At 65.5% G+C, this 12,374-nt stretch overlaps 1 protein-coding gene across 1 annotated transcript; it reads right to left on the reverse strand.

The window, feature by feature from the left end:
- Positions 1-399: 399 nt before the first annotated feature.
- On the reverse strand, positions 400-12,353 carry NPR1 (natriuretic peptide receptor 1; the record flags this gene model as incomplete). Its single annotated transcript, XM_082073066.1, has 21 exons — positions 400-762; positions 1,221-1,312; positions 1,396-1,494; positions 2,182-2,356; positions 2,474-2,666; positions 3,540-3,686; positions 4,120-4,288; positions 4,930-5,085; positions 5,161-5,320; positions 5,409-5,480; positions 5,554-5,658; positions 5,749-5,826; positions 6,109-6,183; positions 6,312-6,432; positions 6,523-6,607; positions 6,686-6,821; positions 6,907-6,998; positions 7,223-7,358; positions 7,852-7,965; positions 9,286-9,485; positions 11,672-12,353. The coding sequence occupies 21 exons, from the start codon at positions 12,351-12,353 to the stop codon at positions 700-702; spliced, it is 3,150 nt and encodes a 1,049-aa protein (XP_081929192.1). The 3' UTR covers positions 400-699.
- Positions 12,354-12,374: the final 21 nt, after the last annotated feature.

Raw genomic sequence — 12,374 nt, forward strand, 5'->3', positions numbered from 1 at the left:
CGGACCCCCCCGGAACACACGGACCCCCCCCGGAACACCCGGACCACCCGCCGGGCTGTGCACGGCCGAGAACTCCCGGACCCCCACACCGGGAATCTCGGGACCCCCTGCCCGGGGCCGGGATCCCCCGTAACCCTCCCCATAGGGCAGCCCCTCCAGTCCCTTGGCCTCGGGACCCCCCCGGGCACTCAGCACCCTGCGGAGCCCCCCCAGCCGCCCAGTCCCGGCTCCCCTGAAAAGACACCCCCGGCTGCCGCCCCCCCAAAGAGCCCCCTCCCTGCAGGGGGCTTGGGCCGCTGCTCTGGGAGACCCCCGAGGGGGTTCCAGTGGACATGGGGACACCCAATGTGGGGTGCGGGGGGAGGGAGGCGACGAGACCCAACTGACACCCACGGCAAGTGCGTCCACACCAGCTTTATTAAAAAAATTAGAGCTCTAGTGACCCCCACCCGGGGGCCGGGGGTCTCCCCGTGTCCCCATGTCCCCCCAACTACTCCGCCAGTGCCCCCGCTGCGCTCAGGCCATGGGGCTGCCCGGGGCTGGGGTCCCCCCCCCGGGAGCAGTGGGGGTTCAGCCTGGGGACCGTGGTGCAGTTGGGGGTGCACCCATTAGAGCCCCCATCCCCCGGCCCCAGCCTGGGGGGGCCCTTGGCGGTGGTGGCAGGAACGGCCCCGTGGGCCCCGGGTGTCACGGGGGGGGTCAGCCCCGAGTGCTGCTCCCGCGCTCCCCCAGCAGCCAGTAGGTCCTCACCTTGCCCTTGCCCTGCGGAGAGAGGGGGCTGCGGTCAGGGGGTCCCCATTGCCCCGGGGTTTGGGGTGCAGGGGGTGCCCATTTGCACAGAGGTTGGGGTCCATTGTGTGCCCATTGCCCCAGGGTTTGGGGTCCATTGTGTGCCCATTGCCCCAGTGTTTGGGGTGCAGGGGGTGCCCATTTGCACAGAGGTTGGGGTCCATTGTGTGCCCATTGCCACAGTGTTTGGGGTGCAGGGGGTGCTCATTTCCCCAGGGTTTGGGGCGCAGGGGGTGCCCATTTCCCCAGGGTTTGGGGTGCAGGGGGTGCCCATTTCCCCAGGGTTTGGGGTGCAGGGGGTGCCCATGGCCCCAGCAGGGCTGCAGGATGTGGATGCAGAGGGGGGACCTGGTGGGGTGGCTCCCCCCAAGCAGCCCCCCTTTGAGGCACCATCGGGGGGGCTGGGGCATTTTGGGGGGGCTGGGACTCACCTTCATCTCCACGTCCCCCCTCAGCTCCAGCTCAAAGCAGCCGAACTCCTCCAGCACGGCCTTGGTCACCGCCGAGATGTGGATCTTCAGGGCTGGGGGAGGTGGCCCCATCAGCACCTACGGGTGCCCATCTGGGCCCCCCCAGCACCCATGGGTGCTCATCCCAGCCCCTCACCTTCCCCGTTGGACTCCATGCGCGAGGCCGTGTTCACCGTGTCCCCAAACAGGCAGTACCGGGGCATTTTGAGACCCACGACGCCGGCGCAGACGGGTCCTGCGGGACACCCCGTGAGCCCCTCGCCCCGCACAGCCCCCCTTGCTGGGGGCCCCGCTGGGTGCTGCTGTCCCCCCCCCGCTCCTGGGGCTATGGGAGGGCTGGCTGTCCCCTGGCCCCAGGTCCCGACTGGTCCATGTGGGTGCTGTGTCCCCCGCACTGTGGACCCGTGAAGGTGCCATATTCCCATCCCTGTCCCTGTGACCTATGGGGGTGCAATGTCCCCATCCCTGCGACCTATGGGGTTGCAATGTCCCTGTCCCCGTCCCCACTGACCCATGTAAATGCCATGTCCCCGTCCCCATCCTCACTGACCCCTGTGGATGCCATGTCCCCATCCCCATCCCCGCTGACCCCTGTGGATGCCATGTCCCCATCCCCATCCCCGCTGACCCGTGTGGATGCCATGTCCCCGTCCCCGCTGACCCCTGTGGATGCCATGTCCCCATCCCCGTCCCCGCTGACCCCTGTGGATGCCATGTCCCCATCCCCGTCCCCGCTGACCCCTGTTGATGCCATGTCCCCGTCCCCGCTGACCCCTGTGGATGCCATGTCCCCGTCCCCATCCCCGCTGACCCGTGTGGATGCCACGTCCCCGTCCCCATCCCCACTGACCCCTGCTGATGCCACGTCCCCGTCCCCGTCCCCGCTGACCCCTGTGGATGCCATGTCCCCGTCCCCGCTGACCCGTGTGGATGCCGATGCGCAGCTTGAGCTGCTGCTGCGGCCGGTGGCGGATGCGGAAGGAGCGGACGGCGTCCAGCAGCGCCAGCGCCATTCGAGCCACCTCCCGGGCGTGCAGCTTCCCATTGCGCACCGGCAGCCCCGACACCACCATGTAGGCGTCCCCGATCGTCTCCACCTGCGGCGGGGATGGGGGTGACACCGCCGGGGACACGCCGTGGGCACGATGCCGCTCCGGCGTGTGCTGCGGTGCACACACGCGTGTGCGTTTGCACGGATGTGAGCGTCCCCTCACCTTATAGACGTCGAAGTTGTCGATGATGGCGTCGAAGCAGGTGTAGAGGTCGTTGAGCAGCGTCACCACCTGCATGGGGGTGCTCTCGGCCGACAGCGCCGTGAAGCCCACGATGTCGCTGAAGTAGATGGTGACGCTGTCGAAAGCCTCGGCCTGCACTGTCTCCCCCCGCTTCAGCTGCTCCGCCACCGAGCTGGGGGTGCAGGGGGTGGGTGAGGGGGACACGCAGCCCCCCGACCCCTCCTGGGGTGTGGGGTCCCCAGTCCATGGTCCCTCTGAGGATCCCCCAGCCCTGAGCCATGATGGGGCTGCAGGTCATCCCAGGGCCCTCCAAGAACCCTCACCCCCATGTGAGAACTCTGGGGTGGTCCCTGGCCCCTTTGGGTACCCCAAGCCTTGAAGAACCACATTTGGGGCCCTTGGGGTCTCCAGCCCTCCCAGCCCTAAACCACATTGGGGGTCCTTGGGGTCTCCAGCCCTCCCAGTACCCCAAGCTCTGAAGAACCACATTGGGGGTCCTTGGGGTCCCATCCCTGAACCACATTGGGCGGCCTTGGGGTCTCCAGCCCTTCCAGTATCCCAAGCCCTGAAGAACCACATTGGGGGTCCTTGGGGTCTCCAGTCCTCCCGGTACCCCAAGCTCTGAAGAACCACATTTGGGGCCCTTGGGGTCTCCATCCCTCCCAGCCCCAAACCACACTGGGGGTCCTTGGGGTCTCCAGTCCTCTCAGTACCCCAAGCTCTGAAGAACCACATTGGTGTCCTTGGGGTCCCCATCCCCAAACCACATTGGGGGTCCTTGGGGTCTCCAGCCCTTCCAGTATCCCAAGCCCTGAAGAACCACGTTGGGGGTCCTTGGGGTCTCCAGCCCTCCCAGCACCTCTAGCCCTGAAGAACCACATTTGGGGCCCTTGGGGTCTCCATCCCTCCCAGCCCCAAACTACATTGGGGTCTCCAGCCCTCAACCACATTGCGGGTCCTGGGGTTCTCCAGCAGGCAGGGGACACCTCGGGGTGCCCAGCAATGCGGGGGTGCACAGAGGGCTGGGATCCCCCCTGGAGCTCACTGGGGCAGGATCTGGTAGAGCAGAGCCTCGGCCTTGCGCTTCTCCTCCAGGTAGGCCTGGGTGCGCTCCTCCACCAGCTCCTCCAGGTTGTTGGCGTACTGCTCCATGCGCGACAGCAGGTTGTCCAGGATGTTGCTGCTGCTCTCCCTGCGGGCAGGGCCACCCATCAGTGGCTCCAAGCACCCATCAGTGGCTCCAAGCACCCATCAGTGGCTCCAAGCACCCAACACAACAGGTCTAATAACCCATCACAGCAGCTCCAAGCATCCATCAGCAGGTCCAAGCACCCATGAGTGGGTCCAACCACCCATCACAACAGGTCCAATAACCCATAACAGCAGTTCCAAGCACCCACCAGTGGGTCCAACCACCCATCAGTGAGACAAACAACTCATCTGTGGTCCAAGCACTCATCAACTCATTCAATAACCCAACGGTGGGGCTGGACACCCATCGGAACAGGTCCAAGCACCCATCGTTGATGCCAACAACCCATGAGCTGGCCCACCCATGAGCACCCGCCCAAGGGGCCCTTTTTGGGGCCACCTGTCACCCACGGGGCTGGGGGAGGCAGAGGCACCTGTTGAACCTGCGGATCTGGACCTTGATCTGGTTGAAGTCGGGGCGCTCCAGGACGTCCTCGGCCCAGCAGTGCTGCATCAGCTGGCCCAGCTCCTCCATGTGACACCCCACGTTGGCCGAGGGCCGGAAGCTGGGGCGCTCCCCGCTCTTCACCCGCTCAATGATCTCTGTGGTTCCAAGCACCCATTAGCAGGTCCGGCCACCCACCAGTGGTTCCAAGCACCCACCACAGGAGGTCCAAGCACCCATCAGCAGGTCCAATAACCCAACAGTGGGGCTGAGCACCCATCACAGCCCCACACCCACAGTCCACACACCCATCATTGAGGCCAACAACCCATAAGCTGGCCAAACACCCATCAACAAGACCAACAACCCATCAGCAAGACCCATTATCCATCACAGCACTTCCAAGCACCCGTTAACTGGTCTAAAAACCCATCAGCAAGTCCAACCACCCATCAGCAAGACCAATAACCCATCACAGCAGGTCCAACCACCCATCAGGTGGGCTAAACCCCTGTCAACTGGTCCAACAACCCATCAGCATGTCCAGCCACCCATCAGCAAGACCAATAACCCATCAGCAAGACCAATAACCCATCAGCAAGACCCATAACACATCACAGCACTTCCAAGCACCCATCAACAGGTCTAAAAGCCCATCAGCTGGTCCAACAACCCATCAGCAGGTCCACCACCCATCAGCAAGACCAATAACCCACCAGTAAGACCAACAACCCATCAACTGCTCCAACCACCCCCATCGGCGGGTCCCCAGCCCCACCACCCTGGTCCCCTCGCTCACCTTTGGGGCTCAGGTCCAGCCCTTCCACGTAGAAGACGCCGTTGCGCAGGGCGATCTCTTGCAGGATGATGCCGAAGCTGTAGACGTCGCCCTTCTGCGTGCCACGGGCCGGCGGTGACTCCATCCGCAGCAGCTCGGGCGCCGTCCACAGCTTCTCTATGACACCAGGGGAGGGGGCTCAGGGCTGGGGGGGACCCTGGGGACGGGGGGGACACGGGCAGGGGTGCTCACTGGCGAAGAGCGCGTGGGAGTCGTCGCCGTCGGGGGCCACGCGGAAGCTCTCCAGCCCGTAGTCGGTGATCTTCAGCACGAAGCGGCTGTCCACCACGCAGTTGGAGGACTTGAGGTTCCCGTGGGACACGATCACCCCGTTGTGCAGGAACTGCATCCCCTGGTGGGACCGGGAGCGGTCGGACCCTGGTGTGTGTCCCCAACCCCGCCACGGGGATGGGGAACCCCCGTGGGAACCCCCTTGTTACCTTGACGATGTCGTGGGTGAGGGAATAGCGGAACATCCAGTCCAGGGTGATGCTCTCGTTCTCCAAGATGTCCTGGGGACACCAGGGTCACCACCTTGCTGTCCCCACACCACGGCTGGTCCCAGGAGCGGGGGGCAACGTCTACCTGGAGGCTCCCGCGGGGGCAGTACTCGGTCAGGATGCAGATGTTGGGTGGGTCGGTGCAGGCGCCAACGAAGCGGGTCAGATGCTCGTTCTGGACATCCCGCATCTACGGGAGGGTGGGATGTGGGACCTGCCGCCCCCTGCCCCATCCTGGGGACACTGCGCTGGGCGCCCCCGTCCCACCGGGGTCACCTACGTGCTTCAGCTCGAACAAGACCTTCCGCGTCAGCTCGATGCGCTTGCGGTTGAGGTGCTTCACGGCCACCAGGTTGCCCTGGGGAGATACGGGGTGACCAATGGAGTGGTGGGTTCCTAGTGGGGTAGTGGGTGTCCAGGGGGCTGATGGATGGGGTCGTGGGTTCCTAGTAGGGTGGTGGGTTCTCAGTGGGGTGATGGGTTCCTGGTGGTGTTGTGGGTTCTCAGTGGGGTGGTGGGTTGCTGGTGGGTTCCTGGTGGAGTAGTGGGTTCCCGGTGGGATGGTGGGTGCCCATTGGGGTGGTGGGTTCCTAGTGGGTTCTCAGTGGGGTGATGGGTGCCCATCCCTGCGCCCCCACACCTTGTAATACGCCGTCTTGGCGTAGACCTGGAACTGCCCCTCTGCCGTCATCAGTGAGCCGTAGTTGGAGCCCCTCTGCGGAAGAGCCGCGGGGTGAGCGTGGTCCCCAACCCCATCCCACGCTGGGGACAGGGGGGGTGCTCACCAGGGACAGCGTGAGCTTGGTGTCCCTGTCCCACGCTGGGGACAGGGGGGGTGCTCACCAGGGACAGCGTGAGCTTGCTGCCCGCGCTCCGGAGATGCTTCTCCAAGCTGCTCATCTGCAGGTCCTCCCAGCGCACGCGCCACAGCTCGGCCGCCAGCTCCTTCTCCAGCTGCAGCCTCCTGCACCCGTGGGGACACGGTGAGACCCCCGCGTGTGTCCCCACCCCCCCACCCGCCACCTCTGGGGTCCCCCAGCCCTGGCACCCCCACCTGTAGATGAAAAAGGAGGTGACGGTGATGGCCAGGAGGATCAGGCTGACCACGAGGGACAGGACCTCCAGGGTGGACAGGTTGGCTGCAGGGCGAGAGGAGGGCGGTGAGGGGCTGGGGGGGACCCCGGGGACCCGTGTGTGTCCCCCCCGACACCGCTCACCTTTGTGGCACAGCGGGTTGCTGTTATCAAAGCCACACGGGGGGACATCGGAGGGGACCACGTTCCCCGGCCAGTGGATCTCGCGCCCCGGCACCATCTGGATCTTCTTGGTGGTGCCGTTGTAGTTGGCCACGATCTTGGGGGGCGAGGAGGGATGAGAAATGGGTGGGATGGGGCCCCCCAACACCCCTTGGGACCGGCTGCCCCCGCGCTGGGGTCACCTGGAAGTCCCCGGTCAGCGGGTCCATGTCCCACAGGGAGTAGTCGCTCTCCCGGTCCCCGTTCTCGTCGATCTTCAGGAAGCCGGTGACACCTGGAGATGGAGGGCGAGGGGTTGGGGGGGACGCTGGGGACCCCGGCCCATAGGGGGCTGTGCTGGGGCGTGGGAACAGTGGCACACACTGGGGACATAAATCCCCATCCCGCCAGCTCCGATCCCAAAATACCATCATGGAAGCAGGACGGGTGGGTGCTTGGCAGGCAGCACCCGATGGGGCGGGGGACACGGGGATGGGGACGGGGGGACACGGGGCTCACCATAGAAGGTGCGGTTCCACATCTGGCGGGTGACGGCCGAGGCGTTGGTGACGGAGCCGCCTCGCTCCAGCGTCTCGTTGAGGGCCTGGGCGTAGAGCAGCACCCCGTCGTGGAAGGCGGCCGCGATGAAGTTCATCTGGGGACACGGAGCCGGCTCGGGGACGGGGCACAGCTGGGGTCCTCTGTCCCCTCGTCCCCAGCAGCCTCGGCCCCGTCTTGTCCCCCCTTGTCCCTTTGGCCTTGGCTCCGTCCCGTGTCCCTCAGCAGCTCCAGCTCCATCCCATGTCCTTGTCCCCAGCTCCATCCAGTATCCCCTCATCCCCAGCTCTGTCACATATTCCCCAGCAGCTCCAGCTCCATCCCACGTCCTTGTCCCCAGCTCCATCCCATGCCCACCAACAGCTCCAGCTCCATCTCATGTCCCCTCATCCCCAGCTCCATCCCACGTCCCCCAGCAGCTCCAGCCCCATCCCATGTCCTTGTCCCCAGCTCCATCCCACGTCCTTGTTCCCAGCTCCATCCCATGTCCCCTATCCCCAGCACTATCCCACGTCCTTGTCCCCAGTTCCATCCCGTGTCCCCCAGCATCCCAGCTCCCTCCTGTGCCCCCCGCTGTCCCCATGTCCCACCAAGCCGTCCTTCATGGAGAAGTTGAAGTGGGCGAGCGCCTCCTCCTTCAGCCGCACCAGGAAGGGCCGGTACTCGGGGTTCTCGGGCTCCTTGTAGGTGATGATGGTGACAGCCTGGGACAGGGGACAGCGGCTGGCAGGGGGCCGGCTGGGCCCTGCTGGGGACAGGGACACTGCCCGTCCCCTCGGGGCTGCTGCGCCTCCGCTGCCGGTAACAGCGGCTGCTCAGGCGGCGCTGGGACCCGGGGACACCGGTGGCGTTTCCTTCCTCCCCGGTGGCCGCCGGCAGCGGGGAGGGTGGCGGCTGCTGCGCCGGCTCCGGCGTCACCGCGGCCCCGCTGCCCGGGCCGGGGGGCACACGCGTGGGCGGGTGAACACGTGTGTGCTGTGTGCTCGTGTGCACGTGTACATAGTGGGTGCCCGTGCACGTGTGTGCCCGTGCATGTGCACACGTGTGTGTGCTGGGTGCTTGTGCACGCGTGCGTGTGCATGTGCATACATGTACATAGCGGGTGCGTGCACACACGTGTGCGTGGTAGATGCATGTGCATATGTGTACCCAGTGGCTTCCCAAGCATGCGCACACACGCGTGTGCTGGATGCCCGTGCACGTGTGCATAGTAGGTGCATGTGCACACATGTACATAGCGGGTGCGTGTGCACACGTGTGCATGGTGGGTGCCCATGCACGTACACATGTGCACCCAGGGGCTTCCCATGCATGTGCACACGTGTGTTGTGGGTGCCTGCGCATGTATGTGCACAGTGGGTGCCCCTGCCTGTGCACGCATGTGTGGTGGGTGCTCGTGCACACACGTGGTGGGTGCCTGTGCACACGTGTATGCAGTGGGTGCCCGTGCATGTGCACACGTGTGCACAGTGGATGCCCGTGTACAAGCGTATGCAGTGGGTGCCCATGCATGTGCACACGTGTGCACAGTGGGTGCCCGTGTACAAGCGTATGCAGTGGGTGCCCATGCATGTGCACATGTGTGCACAGTGGGTGCCCGTGTACAAGCATATGCAGTGGGTGCCCGTGCACGCGTGTGCACAGTGGGTGCCTGTGCACACGTGTATGCAGTGGGTGCCCGTGCATGTGCACACGTGTGCACAGTGGGTGCCCGTGTACAAGCGTATGCAGTGGGTGCCCATGCATGTGCACACGTGTGCACAGTGGATGCCTGTGTACAAGCATATGCAGTGGGTGCCCGTGCACAAGTGTGCACAGTGGGTGCCCGTGTACAAGTGTATGCAGTGGGTACCCGTGCACACGTGTGCACAGTGGGTGCCCGTGCATGTGCACACGTGTGCACAATGGTTGCCCATGTACAAGCGTATGCAGTGGGTGCCCATGCATGTGCACACGTGTGCACAGTGGGTGCCCGTGCATGTGCACACGTGTGTGCCCGGCGGGCCCTGCGGTGCCGGGCTCACCTCGAAGGCTCTCCGGGCGCTGGCGTCGTGCCGGTCCCCGCGCCGCCACGGCCGCTGTGGCTCGGGGAAGCGGGCGCCCTGCAGGCTGGCCCCGAAGATGTCGATGTAGAAGAAGGCGAAGTCTCCGCGCGTCAGCCCCTCGCGCTCCGCCTGCAGCAGCAGCTCCCGCAGCGTCTCCGGGGCGCAGCACACGTACACGACTGCGCGGGGCGAGAGGGCTCCTGGCACCCCGACACCCCCATCCTGTGGGACCCCGACACCCCCCAACCCACGGGACCCCGACACCCCCAGCCCACGGGACCCTGACACCCCCATCCCGTGGGATCCCGACACCCCCCAACCCACGGGACCCCAACACCCCCCAACCCATGGGACCCCGACACCCCCCATCCCACGGGACCCCGACACCCCCCAACCCACGGGACCCCGACACCCCCCATCCCACGGGACCCCAAGACCCTCCATCCTGCGGGACCCCGACACCCCCCATCCCGTGGGACCCCGAGACCCTCATCCCATGGGACCCCGAGACCCCCATCCCGCGGGACCCCGAGACCCCCCATCCCATGGGACCCCGACACCCCCATCCTGTGGGACCCCAAGACCCCCCATCCCGCGGGACCCCGACACCCCCCAACCCACGGGACCCCGACACCCCCCATCCTGCGGGACCCCGAGACCCAGCGCCCCGGTGACCGTGTGACAGGGGAGAGGTCACACGGCGGCTTGTGCCGCTGTGTTTGGGGGTGGCGGAGCGGGACACCGGGGAGCCCCAAGCCCCCTGCCCGCCCCCCGTGCCCTGCCCGGCTCTGCCCTGGCCAGGGCGCCAGGCCGAGGTTTCCTGTTTTCCCGACTCCGTTTCCTCCTCCCCGCGGCCCCGATCGCCGGCAGAGATTGATTCTTGGTGACCCCTGTGGGTGCCGCCTGCACCCCCGCCGTGGTCACCTTTGGGTGCTGCCCACAGCTGTGCCACCCCCCAGGACTGTGGGTGCCCCCAAGTAGCCCCCACCCAGGCTCGGCAGCAAGACGGCGAGGCCGGGGACAGCTGGGCGCCACCACCCCGCGCCAGCGCCAGCGGCACCGCAGCCCCGGTGCCACCCGGGACGGCTCCGGCGGGAGCGGCTGGAGGGGACGGGGGGACGGGGCAGCACACGCGTGTACAGTCACGCAGCACAGACGTGGTCACGCGCGTGGGGCCGAGTGGGGCTGTGCACACCCGTGTACAGCCATGTAGAGCTACATACAGCCATGCACAGCTGTGTACACCCATGTACACCCGTGCACACCTGTGTACAGCCATGTAGAGCTACATACAGCCATGCACAGCTGTGTACACCCATGTACACCCGTGCACACCTGTGTACAGCCATGTAGAGCCGTGCACAGCCGCATAGAGCCATGGGCAGCCATGCACACCCATGTACAGCCGTGCACAGAGCCACGACCAGCTGTGCACAGCTGTGTACAGCCACACAGAGTCACAGACAGCCGCGCACACTTGTGTAGAGCCGTGCACACTCATGTACAGTCATGCACACCCATGTACAACCACGCACACCTACGTACAACCACAGCCAGCCATGCACACCCATGTACAGCCGTGGGAGTTGTGTAGGGCTGTGCACACCCATGTACAGCTGTGCACACCCGTGTACAGCCACACAGAGTCATGGACAGCCGTGCACACTCATGTACAGCTGTGTGGAGTTGTGTAGGGCTGTGCACCCCCATGTACAGCCGTGCACACCCATGTACAACCACACAGAGCAACAGACAGCCATGCACACCCATGTACAGCTGTGCACAACCATGTACAGCCGTGCACACCCATGTACAGCCGCACAGAGCAACAGACAGCCATGCACACCCATGTACAGCCGTGTACACCCATGTACAGCCGCACAGAGCAACAGACAGACATGCACACTCATGTACAGCCATGCACACCCATGTACAGCCGTGCACACCCATGTACAGCCGCACAGAGCAACAGACAGCCATGCACACCCATGTACAGCTGTGTGCACCCATGTACAGCCGCACAGAGCAACAGACAGCCATGCACACCCATGTACAGCTGTGTGCACCCATGTACAGCCGCACAGAGCAACAGACAGACATGCACACTCATGTACAGCCATGCACACTCATGTACAGCCGTGCACACCCATGTACAACCACGCAGAGCCAAGGCCAGCCGTGCACACTCGTGCAGAGCTGCCCGGTGCACGCTCACCCCGGCACAGCCACGCACACCCACGTCCCCTCGCAAACACAGCCGCGTAAAGCCACGCACACCCCCGTGGAGCTGTACCCACCCACAAACCGCCCCGTCCCCCACGCACACCGGGTCCCCCGCCCGCGGCACCCCCGGCCCGGCACTCACTGCGTCCCTTCTGCTTGATCTCCTGGATGATGAAGGAGAAGTTGCCGCCGTCGTGGAAGACGATGTCCAGGACGGTGAGGTTGCGCAGGGTGGGCAGCTGGACGTACAGCCCCTCGGCCGCGAAGAAGTACGGCCGGTCGTCCACCTTCTCGTCCCAATAGACCAGCAGAGCCCGCCGGGTCCAGTTGAACCATCGGTGAAGCTGCACGCCCAGTTCCCCCAGTTTGCGGTGACTGGGACCGGCGCGGGTGGTCAAGCCGAACTGCTCCTGCTTGTCGTCAAAGCCGTGGGCTTCGGCGCCCGCCGTCACCAGTGGGAGCCCCCAGTGGCTGGTGAAGCGGGCGACCGGTGCCGCCGTGTAGACGCACCCGGGTCCCAAAAAAGCGACGGGGTGATGGGCGAGCCGGAGGTCGACGGCGGCCAACGGCGCAGCCATTTCGGAGCAAACGCCGTGCCGGTCCTCGCTGCTCCCGAAAACCCAGCGCAGGGTAAAGCCGGGCAATAAATCCGGGCGGGCGTTAACGGCGGCGGTGGCTAAACGCACCGCCGGCCCCACTCGTGGCCAAGCCCACGGGTAGGTGAGGTTGCGCTCGGGTAACACCACGGCGAGAGTCAGCGCGGTTGTCCCCGCCGCCGCCGTCACCGTCACCGCGCCGCAGAGCACGGCCAGCACCGCCAGCATCGCCCACGGAGAGTGGCTTTG

The sequence above is a fragment of the Streptopelia decaocto genome, assembly GCF_964273445.1.
Source record: "Streptopelia decaocto genome assembly, chromosome: 26".
In the NCBI taxonomy this organism is placed as follows: domain Eukaryota; kingdom Metazoa; phylum Chordata; class Aves; order Columbiformes; family Columbidae; genus Streptopelia; species Streptopelia decaocto.